The 13832-nt window shown below is 37.6% G+C and overlaps 1 protein-coding gene across 8 annotated transcripts in view; it reads left to right on the plus strand.

The window, feature by feature from the left end:
• The window catches only part of NT5C2 (5'-nucleotidase, cytosolic II), an 83611-nt gene that overhangs the window by 61609 nt on the left and 8170 nt on the right, over positions 1-13832 (plus strand). For 5 of the 8 annotated variants that reach the window (XM_015559295.1, XM_006756462.2, XM_015559296.1 and 2 more), the window contains 8 exons: positions 657-774; positions 2364-2459; positions 2736-2759; positions 9154-9245; positions 9381-9438; positions 10460-10553; positions 11751-11804; positions 13790-13832. The exon at positions 13790-13832 is cut by the window's right edge and continues 62 nt beyond it. In XM_015559295.1, coding sequence (XP_015414781.1) covers positions 657-774; positions 2364-2459; positions 2736-2759; positions 9154-9245; positions 9381-9438; positions 10460-10553; positions 11751-11804; positions 13790-13832 — 579 coding nt within the window. The remainder of the gene's footprint in view (positions 1-656; positions 775-2363; positions 2460-2735; positions 2760-9153; positions 9246-9380; positions 9439-10459; positions 10554-11750; positions 11805-13789) is intronic. The other 3 variants (XM_015559297.1, XM_006756463.2, XM_006756464.2) reach the window with 1 other exon arrangement.

Raw genomic sequence — 13832 nt, forward strand, 5'->3', positions numbered from 1 at the left:
TATGGTTGATTTTGCAGTAAAAACTTATACAATTGCAATTATGATGACTATATATTGTTAGGGCTAATAAGAAAACAAGTGAGTCCTGACAAAATAGAATTATGCTGCTTAAAGAAGGAATATAATGTAGCTACCAAGCCAAATAGGAATTCCAAAAATAGATTGTGTTTTTTCATAGCTCATTTTTAAGGATTTGTACACCAGTTATGCACAACAGTGAAGCCTTCAACAGATACAGACCTCTACCCAGTTTTCTGTTTTACTGACATTCTCATGGTTAATATCACAACTGTGCATATTAGTTTTTTCCCCCTCTTTTAGATGGTAGGTATGAAAGAATAAAGAGGAAAACAATGTTTGAATTAGGTTCCTTAAAAATGAAAGAACTATTCTGAAATGTCTGATAATTTAACTGTTACTGCTGCTCCTATTGTATATAATATTACCTGTTTCAACAAACTAACAATTGAGTTCTGTGACTACTTGGTGCAGTACAAAACATGGATTTGGGGCAAAAAGAAGGGGGAAAAAAGGCAGATTTAGAAAGAGGGAGGAACTGGTAGAAATTTAGGAAAGGGAGGGAAGAGTAGAAATTCACTTGTTTGCCTTCTACTTTAATTGGCTGTTCTTTTAATGAGAACCTTTTTTTTGTGCAGTGTACAAGTCCCCAGAGTATGAGTCCCTTGGTTTTGAGCTTACTGTGGAGAGATTAGTTTCTATTGGCTATCCTCAGGAACTGCTCAGCTTTGCTTATGATTCTACATTCCCTACCAGGTAATTTTTCAAGATTATTTTGGATTAAGACCTCACTTATCCCCTATTTAATAATTACAAATGCAGCCCTGATTAAAAAATAAAAAGGTGTGTTTTTCTTTTCAGTTGGTTGATGTTGATTTTAAAATTATCAAGGACTTTTCATGTACACCATATCTTTTCTATTCTTGAATTGAGCTTTATTGTTATTGAAGGAGATCCATTTATGGAAAAGAAACAGGATTACTAGTAAAACTGATGGGCAGTAATCAGTCACAGATGTTCCTACCTATATATAACTTTGGTTGTTGGAAAGCAATTACAGGTTTTGCTAATACACTTAATTTGGTAATCAGGAGCCTTTTTATTTTTTAAAATATTTTTATTGATTTCTGAGAGAAAGGGAGAGGGAGAGATAGAAACATCAGTGGTGAAGGAGAATCATTGATTGGCTGCCTCCTGCATGCTGCACACTGGGTATTGAGCCCACAACCCAGGCATTTGCCCTGACCTGGAATTGAATCATGACCTCCTGGTTCATAGGTCAATGGTCAACCACTGAGCCATGCTGGCTGGGCAGGAGCCCTCTTTTAAAAAAAAAAAAAATTGATTTGAGAGAGAGAGAGATTAATTTGTAGTTCCACTTATTTATGCATTCATTGGTTGCTTCTTATATGTGCCCTGGCCGGAGATCCAGTGCACAATCTTGGTGTATTGAGATGATGCTCAAACCAACTGAGCTACCTACTTAGTCAGGGCTGGAAGAGCCTTTTTAAAACACACACACACACACACACACACACACACACACACACACACACCTACCTACACCTGTGAACTGGTTCATAGGTCAATGTTCAACCACTGAACTAAGGGAGCCTTTTGACAGTTCGCATTAATAAATTTGATTAGGAAAGATTTAAGATTAAGAAAAATTGTGTTTTTTTGAGATGTCACCATCATATATTTCTCATCTACAACATCTAAAAGAGGGAAATATAAGCCAGCTCAGTTTTGTCCAAGGAAATTAAGACTGTTTTAGGATGGAACCAGCTGAGTTAAGAGGAATTATAGTTTATACCTTGTTTCATTAAAATCTCGTTCCTTAAAACAGTTGTGATTATTTATCTAGACAGAGTAAATAATTTTTAGTTGCTCTGGGATTAGTTTTTAAGATTTCATTCACTTACTTTAGTCTCTAGGGCAGGGGTGGGCAAACTTTTTGACTCCAGGGCCACAGTGGGTTCTTAAACTGGACTGGAGGGCCGGAATAAAACATGGATGGAGTGTTTGTGTGAACTAATATAAATTCAAAGTAAACATTACATAAAAGGGTACGGTCTTTTTTTTTTTTTTTTTTTTTTTAAATAAACATCATTACATAAAAGGGTACGGTCTTTTTTTTCAATAGTTTTATTCATTTCAAACGGGCCGGATTTGGCCCGCGGGCCGTAGTTTGCCCACGGCTGCTCTAGGGTTATGTTGTTTTAGGACATACTTGAGTTGCCATAAAGCTTGAATAAGATGAGTTTGGTTCATGGTTATTGAGTAATATAAGATTATTGCCTGTATAATTTTGCATTATTGATGATGTTTTCATTTTCACATAGGGGACTTGTCTTTGATACACTATATGGAAATCTTTTGAAAGTTGATGCCTATGGAAATCTCTTGGTCTGTGCACATGGATTTAACTTCATAAGGGGGTGAGTACAAAGAAACCTTTTAGTCTCTTTCTAGTATTTGTATAGTCAAACAATATGAAGATGACAATGTCTTAAGGATCCTTTACAATTACTTATCAGGAGTTAAGACCCACCAAGCTGACTTATAAATAGAGCTAGCAATTATCTTTTGTTTAAAATAAGTGCTTTTTAATGATAGAGCATCCAAAAAAGGTAATCTTGAAACTTACCCAAAAAGAACTAGTGGCTTTGACTTACTTGAGATTCTAAGATTTTTATTTTCTCCTTTTAATACAGTTCTCAGGTAGCTGCTCAGAAGAGGTATGTACATAAAAATGCTTTGAAACATTTAAAACTACAACAGTGTAAATGATTAAGATTTTTAACAGCTAATACACTATTTTTTTATATTCTAATGAATAGCTTCAAATATTAGATTGTTAAAATTTTTTAAAACATGGGGTTAAAAATGAATACAGGGTAATAATACTTAAAACAAATAAGGATAAGCTTTATTTTTATAATCAGACTATTTTTCACTATTCTTACTAATTTGGACTTTTTACCCTAGTAAACAGTAGATAAAATTTAGTGTCTACTATTTTTTAGTGAAACATCCCAATTTTCTCTTTAAACATTACAATACCACAGTTTGACAACTTCTATAATTATGGCTTTACAGTTATACATCTTCTCTAGTACTATACTACATACTTTACCAGTGGCACTGTATTAGGATCAGAGCGACTCTTAAAACCGAAGTAGATTATGTGTCAGTCTTTCATGTAACTTTGTCATGAATTATTCATTCTCAATGGCCAGGTAGTAAAAACATTGAAATTGTTCAAGAGACAATATATTTTTGGTAAATAAACTTTATGATCAGAGGCACCTACTAATTGAAACTTCGAGTTTCCTTTAAATCTGCGGTTATAGCAAGACCCTACCTAGAATTGAAGCATCTTATGCAAGACTCTTCAGCTGATTCTGGGAAATCTTCAGGGCTCCAAGATTTCCAAGTATACATAGTGAGAAAAGTGTGAAGTGAATATCCCACCTTGACACACCTGGACAGGCCTTTCTTTCACTGTTCCTCTCACAAGCGGTTTGTTCACAATCCATGAATATCACGATGCAGGATTTAAACGTGAAGTGATTGCAAGTAGTACCAGCAACCTAAGCTATTTTACATATGGATATTGGCACTATAATTCAGAATCCCAGTGAAGATGAACCAACATTCTACTTATTAATGTCTGAAAAGGGATTTTTGTGCTGTGGGGGGAGGGGGAGGTAGTCAAAGAAGAAGAGAGAAGCAGTTCTATAAATTCGTACTACAATTAGATTTACTAACTCAATATCCAAAAACCCTCTTTCTTCCCCTAAGCCAGTAATGATTCAAATACCATCTTTGAAAGAAATTTAATAGTGTTTCAAAAATAAGTCATTTATGAGTAAATGCAGAATCATTCAACCAGCACTTAGCACTGCATGGTCTTTTAAGTCAAAAAGTCCATGGAGAAAAAGGGACTAAGGATGGAAGATGAAGGAGAGAGAGAGTTATTGAAGAACATGGTAGACAAGGCTGGAAGGGAAGTTACGGCTCCTTTAGGCAGCACCTTACAATGCCTTGACAATGAGTTGGACCCTCAATAGCAAAGGCTTTTAAAGTTTTAGAATAGGATAATATTGAGATCAAATCTTTATTCTGTGGGTTGCACAAAGTTAGCAGTAGTCTGTACTATATATAACTTTTCCACTCAACTTTAAGTCTAGTATTTCTTCTTTTATGATACATTACCTCCCCCTGAATTAATTTTTATTTAAAAAATGTATTAGCATGATTTGGCACTCAATTTAAACAAAATGTTATTGTTAACTATATTTATAAGTCTTTTGGGTTCTAATTGCCTTATAACTATTAATTATCCCTATGCAAAGGAATTATTCTTTAATGATGAAGGGAATAGAAAAGTATATCTAAGGGGGCAATGCATATAATTACTATTCCCTTTCAACTTAATTTTCATTACAGAAAATCTTGGAAAGCTAGAAATGAAATATTCTACAAAGTTATTCTTTATTGGAACTCTTATTTCAAATGGGTGACAAAGACAGGAAATAATGTGATTTTATATCCAGAATTTATGCCATTGTAGTTAACCAACCCAAGCAGGAATTTACACAGGTTACTCTGAGTATGAAATTTAAATTTAATGTTTGTTATTTAGATTTTTAGTTGACCTCCATAAATTCACCGTGGGAATTGTGTATTTTTATATTTTAGTTTTTCGCCCTTTCTGTTTCTCTGTAATTTTTTTGAATTAAATCTTTATTCAGATTATTACTGTTGTTCCTCTTAATTCCTCCCGGTTCCCACCCCACCCTCTGCCCTTAACCCCCCTGGCCCCCAGTGTTCTCATGCATAGGTGTACGATTTTTGTCCAGTCTCTTCCCGCACCCCCCACACCCTTCCCCCACACCCCCCGGAGAATAGTCAGTCACTTCCTTTCTATGCCCCTGATTCTATTATATTCACCAGTTTATTCTGTTCATCGGATTATTTATTCATTTGATTTTTAGATTCACTTGTTGATAGATGTGTATTTGTTGTGCATAATTTGTATCTTTACCTTTTTCTTCTTCTTCCTCTTCTTAAAGGATACCTTTCAGCATTTCATATAATACTGGTTTGGTGGTGATGAACTCCTTTAGCTTTTTCTTATCTGTGAAGCTCTTTATCTGACCATCAGTTCTGAATGATAGCTTTGCTGGGTAAAGTAATCTTGGTTGTAGGTTCTTGCTGTTCATCACTTTGAATATTTCTTGTCACTCCCTTCTGGCCTGCATAGTTTCTGTTGAGAAATCAGCTGACAGTCGTTTGGATACTCCCTTGTAGGTAACTGTCTGTTTTTCTCTTGCTGTTTTTAAGATTCTCTCTTTGTATTTTGCTCTTGGCATTTTAATTATGATGTGTCTTGGTGTGGTCCTCTTTGGATTCCTTTTGTTTGGGGTTCGCTGCGCTTCCTGGACTTATAAGTCTATTTCTTTCACCAGTTAGTCTATTATTTCTTCCAATAGGTTTTCAATATCTCTTCTTATGGCATCCCCATAATTCGGATTTTGGTACGCTTGAAGTTGTCTCAGAGGCTCCTTATACTGTCTTCATATTTTTGGATTCTTTTTTCTTTTTGTTTTACCGGTTGGGTGTTTTTTGCTTCTTCACATTTCAAATCTTTGACTTGATTCTTGCGCTCCTCTGGTCTGCTGTTGGGAGTCTGTATAATATTCTTTATTTCAGTCAGTGTATGCTTAATTTCTAGTTGGTCCTTTTTCATAACCTCGAGGGTCTCACTAGATTTCTTGAGGGTCCCACTAAATTTATCTGCGATTTCTAGAAAATTCTTGAAAAACCTTGTAAGTGTGGTTTTGACTCTATATCCTGTAGTTTGCTTTTCTCCATTTCTGTCATTTGTGACCTGTTTCTTTGTCTCCGTATTTTTCATGCTTCCCTGTGTTGATAGAGTGGCTTTCTGTGCTAGATGTCCTATAGGGCCCAGTGGCTCAACCTCCCCAATTACCTGAGGTGGACGCTCTTGGTGCACCCCTTTGTGGGCTTTGTGCACAGTCTTGTAGGTAAGCCTTGATTGTTGTAGGTATCACTGGGAGGAATTGACCTCCAGGCCAATTGGCTGTGAGAATCAGCTATGTCTGCAGTGGGAGAACTTCTGTACTGGAGACACCCTTCTGGGGCAAGTGGGGCTTTGGTGCTCACTGAGTGGGGATTTGGTGCTCACTGAGTCTGCCCCCTGAGTGTGTCCCTTATGGATCTGAGGAGTTGTAATCTGGATGGTCCCGATATGACCACTGGGTACACTGGCTCTTGGATTTCTAAGGAGATGCTAATTTAGCCTCTGTCTGAGGCTACCCAGCAGGAGCTATGGAGAGATCTGCAGATTCCTCTTCTTTGTTTGGGGTTTGGAGGTGCCCAGATGAGGCCCAGCTGTGAAGCAGTGCAAGCTGCTGTTGAGTCTGGGTCCTCAGAGACTCGCCCAGAGCTGGAGTTCAGAGCTGTTGGGAGCTTGAGACTCCCTCCTGATTGAAAAAGAAAACTGTGTCCTCAGTTGCCAGCCCTTTCCACGTGAGCCTCCGTACCTCTGCACTTTACTTCCGCACCTCCTCCGAGTCTCAGTGTGCTTTTCTCTTTCCTTCTAGTTGTAGAATTTCCACTCAGCCAGCCTTCCTGTCGTTCTGGATGATGTCTGTTTTGTCTTTTAGTTGTATTTTTGAAGTGATTGTGCGAGGCAGCAATTTCTGGTGTTTAGCTATGCCGCCATCTTGGTTCTCCCCTCTGTAATATTTTTATTAATACTATTCCCTTCCTCTTCTTGCAGTGTTTCATTTCACTCTCCAAGGTTCTCGTGCGTCTCTAATAACTTCTGTTTTCACTGGCTTTTTTCTTTTGAACCCTAAATGTTCTCTCTGAATATATTCTCAGTCTTCTCTTTTTGGTACTCTTAAGTGGCCTCCTCTGCTGGATAACAGTCTTCATGACTTCACCTACTATGTATGCAGAGATGTTATCTCTCAAGCTTGAATCTCTGTTTCAAGTTCTTGATGTTTGTTTCTAATTGTTCGTAAAAATATGTTTACTTTGAGCTTAATGTATCCCAAATAAAACTCCTCTTACATCTATTTCTTATCTAATTCTCATATTTCTGTTACTGAAACCACTACCCTCTGAGAGACACCTTAATGTGAACGTCATTATCTTTTGTTGTCTTATTTTTTCTTACTTTTTAAAAATTTATTTATTTATTTGAACATCATTACCTTTGATCTCTATGTCCCTCATCTACCATATTCAGTCAGATGCCTGGTCTTGTTCATTTTACTTTGACAATCTCTCTTGAATACATTCTTCCCTTTAATTTCCTTTGCCATCATAAGTCCCTACTACTCTCATCTAGGCTACTCCAATAACCACTTAACTGATTTCATAGTTCTTCCTGTGTCAGTTAGCTTTTGTTGCATAATAAATTACTTCAGAACTTAGTAGCTTAAACAATGACCATTTTATTTAGCTCAAAATTCTGAGAGTTAGCTGGATGATTCCGGGGTTCCTCAGCTGATCTGAGGAACTGAACCCATGGCCTTCTGGTGCACAGGACAACGCTCCAGCCGAGTCATACCAGCCAGGGCCAGATTGAAAACTTTTTTAGGCTGCAACCTGAGCTTGTTCATCTTCATGTGGAATATTTGGAAGTCTGCCTTACATGTAGCCATTAGACTATTTGAATGATTTTTCTATCTGAAATAGCCTCACTCACATGTCTGGCAGTTGGCAGCCTATCGGCTGGGGTGCCTTGTTTCTGCATGTAGCCTTTTATCATCCAGCAGGCTATCTCACTCATTCACATAGTAGTCTCAGAGTTCCAAGAGTAGGCAAGCCCTAATGCACAAATGTTTTCGAAGTCTGTTTGGATCCCATTTATTGCTGTTCAAGGATGGAGTCTCATAATAGGAGGAACTGCAGAGTCATATTATAAAGAGATAGGAAGAATTTGTAGCCATTTTTGCAACATAGCACATTTCCCCCCCATTTTATCCTGAGACTAACTGATTTCATATTTTTACAATTTAGCTCTGCTGATTTTATCCCTCTGCTTAAACACTGTGAGTGGCACTCTGGACTTGAAGGAAGTTAAGAACAATAGCATAATCTGCCTCATTTTATCTTTCTAGTTTTATTTTTCTTTGTTCCCCCTTCTCTACTCAAATTGGACTAGTTTCTAAATTGGTCTGCCTAGCCTGTAAGGATCAGCTCATATGCCACCCCTTTCATGGAGCCTTCCTAGATTTTTCTCTCCTCACTCCCACATTTACTTTTCTCAATCCCTTAAGTTGAAATGGTCTCCCCTTCCTCAGTTTTCTCATAGCTCTTTGCACCTTTCTTGTGATTTTTTACCTTGTTATAAATGTCCCTTAACAGACTGACAACTGTTTTAGAAATTTATTTTAGAGAGAGGGGAAAAAAGGAGAGAGAAAAATACTCATTTGAGAAAGTTATACTAGTATCTCTCTCACACTGATGTATATCAATCGGTTGATTCCTGTACATGCCCCAACCAGGGATCAACCTAGGTATGTGCCTTGACTGGGAACCCAACCTGTGACCTTCTAGTGTAGCGGTCGCCAACCTTTCGGACCTCACGGACCACCAGTTGGCTACCGCTGCTCCAAAGGTTTCCTTAAACCAGCGGTTGCCAACCTTTTGGACCTCATGGACCCGCAGACCACCAGTTGGTAACCGCTGTTTAGTGCACAGGACGATGCTCCAACCAACTGAGCCACACCAGCGAAGGCCAGATCGAAAACTTTTTAGGGCTGCAACCCGAGCTTGTCCATCTTTATGTGTAATATTTGGAAGTCTGCCTTATAAGTATTTGAATGAATTTTTAAATTTTTATTAACTTTAGAAAGGAACAGAGAGAAGAGAGGGAAACTTCAATGATGAGAGACAATCATAGATCAGCTGCCTCCCTGCATGCCCCCCACTGGAGATTGAACCTCCAACTAGGAGATGTGCCCTGACCAAGAACCAACCACTGAGCTACACTGACCTGGCTTGAATGATTTTTGAATGATGAATATTTCTCATAGTTTTTATAATGTTAGTTTTGAGTACCAGTTAATTAAATTTTTTTTCTTTCAGACCAGAAACTAGAGAGCAGTATCCAAATAAATTTATCCAACGAGATGACACTGAAAGATTTTACATTCTGAATACATTATTCAACCTACCAGGTAGATTCATTCTATGCTTATATAACTGATGCTTTCTCTTCTTTCCATGATTATTTGTCTTTGCTCAAGGGAGATAAAATAAGTTTGAATTTTCTCACCTAAAACTTACGAATATATCTATTCTTCATTTTTCAGAGACCTACCTGTTGGCCTGCCTAGTAGATTTTTTTACTAATTGTCCCAGATATACCAGGTATGTATGGACTATAATTTTTTTCCAAATGATTTTTTTAAAAATTAATGTACAGGGTTTTAGAGAACTGGCCATTGTAGGTCTTTTCTGCTTTTCTGAAGTGAATTTAGTGCTAGTGAGAGATGCCTCATTGCCAGCCTGAGAGATGGGACAGCACCAGCAGCTCCATGCAGGCTCTCACCTCCCACTCGGCCCCTCTTCTTGCCAGTGTGCTGCAGCCATGTTTGGAAGGGACCACTTCTGATTGGCTTCTCCTGGGAATGAAGACGGCCAGCAGAGGTGCTAATTGTGACAACTGAGTGGGAGGTTTGTGTGATGATTATCTGTCAAGCAGAATTACACTAAAACCCCCCTACTCATTTCACAGCAGCTACCCGGGAGCCATTCAGGATGGTAATTTAATTTCATTCCCAGGCCCAGCAAGATTTGATTGAGGAATAAATAGTTTATCCTCCCTGAAGTAAAATTTTGCTTAAGTCTTGAATAAGTTACCCTCTCCTTTTTAGGAATTTGCATAACCACTGCTGAAAGTTCAGCTATATGTGCTAGAGTTTTCTAACTTCCTTATCCTTTCTAGGCCTTACCCACTCACTTCAAGGCACTGAATTTGGTAGAGTGCTAAATAGAAAATAGTAAATATGCAATACCTTTGTATCTAGAGATGTTAGAAAAGTCAGGGTAGAGAGAACCTAAATTACCAACTTTAAGTTTTAAATGTTTTTTTGATGGAACCTGTTTCTTAAAAGTGATTAATAAAGGAACTTGATGTTTTTGAAACTGGCTTTTTAGCTTCCACTCAGTATATTCTATCACTTTGTATTTATTTACAGTTATTGTATTCCATTGAACACTATAGCCATCTCTGGTGGTCAGATGAATTTTCATTAGGGAGTAATTATTTTCCTAATCAGCCAGTGCCATTATCCATGTGATAATGGAAACTTTGGGTCCCTGGGTAATGTGTGATATTTTATTTACCCTCCTTTGGATTCCCTGTCATGTTCTTTTCATCTCTCTGTAGCTGTGAAACGGGATTTAAAGATGGGGACCTCTTCATGTCTTACCGGAGTATGTTCCAGGATGTAAGGGATGCTGTTGACTGGGTTCATTACAAGGTACCTAGGAGCTGCTGCTTTACCTGCTCACTCTTGGCATGTGTTTTATATTGTCTGACATTAACTTTCTAGGTGCAAATAGAACCGAGTTTTTCCTCTTTAAAAAAAAAACAACGCACACACAAAAAACCCTCAAAAAACAGATTTGCCCCCTAGTGATAGCTCTTTATAGTGGAGCCTTGACTTACGAGTTTAATTCGTTCCATGACGGAGCTCGTCACTCAAATTACTCGTATGTCAAATCTTAAAGTGAACGAGTGAGACACGTGATGCTGGGCTGATGTTGTGGCGGTCACTGACGTTCGCTGCGCCAACTAGCAGTGGGGTATCTGAAGCTGGCTCGTAACCCGAATTTTAGCTCGCAACTCAAGGCAAAAAATTGGCCGAGAGACGGCTTGTATCTCGAAAAACTCGTTAGTCAGGACACTTGTAAGTCAAGGCCCCATTGTATAAGACTTTAATACTTTTGTTCTTGTCCTTGATTGTCCTGCTTTCAGATTGTGTTTGGTTTCTAGATCTTATTTCACACTTAGAAGAGATTTTAGTGTTAATATTATACTTGTTGTATCCTATGAGAATAATTATGGTCCTTTCTCCCCCAGCCCCTCCTCCCAAATACTTGACTGATAACCTTAACCCTTTGAGCACCAACCAGTATCCTAGGAACTATGCTAAAATTGCCAAGGCATTTTTGCTGATTTTACAGCAGTTTAGGAAAAAAATTATGAAAATTAGATAAATGCCAGTGGTCAATTTTAGAACTACAAATATTCGGCATCTTAAATAATCTGCACTTAGGTGCCATCTGTCAATAAAGAGTGAACTACTAGCATCTAATAGTGACACTGCAGGAAGAGCGCAATAGCGCTCCCGGCAGTTTTGGGGAAAGGTTGAGCCGCGCTCTCTGACACTCTAGAGATTAACAAATATATTAATATTTACTATAAATTGTACCGAGTAAAATATGAAATGGTTTTTGATGTTTAGATTAAAATAAAAATAATTTTATATTTTAAATACATTTTGGAAGTAGAGTTGGAGCAAATCACATCTGCTACTTTATCCTGTCTTCTCCAATGTGTCTGCTTTTCCATTTTGGTAATACTTAAATGATGCATCTTGGTTGATAGTAGACATAATTTGTCTTATAAACTGTTAAAGACTGATTTTGTTCTTATTTCTTTTTTTTCCCCCTAGGGCTCCCTTAAGGAAAAGACAGTTGAAAATCTTGAGAAGTATGTAGTCAAAGATGTAAGTAATAAAGGGAAATCTACATGATAGCTTATTTTACCTATTAGGGAAATTAATAAGTCTATTTATAATGAAATGCACAAGGGGAAGGTATGTATTTCCTTGTTATAATATATGATGCCAAGTATAATTACCAAGAGTTTTCAGCCAGAGCAAGTATTTTAGTACAGTTTTTCCTATTTGTTGATAATTAAGAAAACCTAGTATTCCATTTGTTTTTATAGCTCTAATTGTGATAGCAGCTATAGAGGTTACTGTGTGCACATCAGTGTGCTGGGTGAGTGATTACATGCATTATCCTGCTTAATACTCTGTATAGCCATGAATTAGGCATTGTTACCTCTGTTGTATAGGAACTGATGAAGAAATTAAGGAATAAAGGGATTAAATAATTTGGCCAAGTTCATACAGCTAATAAGTAGTAACCCAAATCATAGCCACTGTGCTACACCATCTAAACAATGTACAAAGTAACTCATTTAAATTATCTTTAAAAGCTTTAAAAATATCTAAAAAGATATTAGAGGAGAACCTAATAAAATTCAGAAAAATCTGTAGTTTATTTAATAATACTGTGTTAATGTTAATTTCTTAGTTTTGGTGATTGTGCTGTGGTTATGTACAATTTTAATATTAAGGGAAGCTGGATGAAGAATAGGGTTCTCTACTATTTTCACAACTTTAAGTCTGAAATTATTTCAAAATTAAAAGTACACACACATACTTCCTTTTCTTACAGAGGAAAAGGAGCGTAGTGCATTATTTCCTCAAAAAGTATTTTAGATAAAGATTACTTACTGTTTTTAGTCTTTGTACCTCCTGTTTCCTCCCACACCCACCCTAATCCTTGTTTCAAAAAGAAAGGTCCAGGAGAACTTGAGTAAAGGTACCTATTTACTGTGAGAGAAGGGAAATCTGCTTTTCTTTCTGGCTATGAGGAGTTAGAATTAACTTATGTTTCTGTAGGTGAGTCTAGGCATTTCTAGATTGTATCCTGCACATGTCATTCAATTATACAAGGCGGTGTGTTTTTGTTGTTGTTGTTTTTAAATATATTTTATTGATTTTTTTACAGAGAGGAAGGGAGAGGGATAGCTAGTTAGAACATAGCTAGCTAGAGAGAAACATCGATCAGCTGCCTCCTGCACACTCCCTACTGGGGATGTGCCTGCAACAAAGGTACATGCCCTTGACCGGAATCCAACCTGGGACCCTTGAGTCCGCAGGCTAACACTCTATCCACTGAGCCAAACCAATAAGGGCGTGTTGTTTTTTTTAATGAAAGTATATACAATGAAGCTAAGTCTCCATGTAGAGAATTTTGTTATTTAAAATCAGCTTCTCCTGATCCCTAACATATCTAATTCACATACTAAGATTACAAAGTAATTTAAACTCTTTCCTGAGGCAGCCATGGGGAAGATAGAGATGTTTTTAAAAAGCATATAATTATTATTTATATGTATCATCTATCTAGATGATCATCTATCTTCTATATATATAAAAGCCTTAGCGACCGTAATGACCATTCGACCAGTCGCTATGACACGCACTGACCACCAGGGGGCAGATGCTTAAGGCAGGAGCTGCCCCTGGTGGTTAGTGCGCTCCCATAGCCAACCTCCCACAGTCCCTCACCCCATCCAGCAGGCCCCAGCCAGGACTGGGCAAGATGGCCCTGATTGCTGGCCAGGCCTAGGGACACCACCTGTGCACAAATTTCATGTACCGGGCCTCTAGTTTTATATATAAAATCTATATATTATATACAGTACACCAAGTATATTATATATGTTAATACTTAATTTATGCATAGTGATTGATAATATGGTCTTTCTCAATGCAACAATCTGAAGCCATCCAACCAACCCTTAAAGGGAATCCCCTATTCTTTCAGTGGACAGAAGTCCAGTATGTGACTGTTCCACAGTAAATGAATATGTATTTGGGTTTACTGTTTCACTCATAATTATATTACATTTCAGGGAAAATTGCCTTTGCTTCTGAGCCGGATGAAGGAAGTAGGGA

Source organism: Myotis davidii, unplaced genomic scaffold (assembly GCF_000327345.1).
Source record: "Myotis davidii unplaced genomic scaffold, ASM32734v1 scaffold332, whole genome shotgun sequence".
Classification (NCBI taxonomy): domain Eukaryota; kingdom Metazoa; phylum Chordata; class Mammalia; order Chiroptera; family Vespertilionidae; genus Myotis; species Myotis davidii.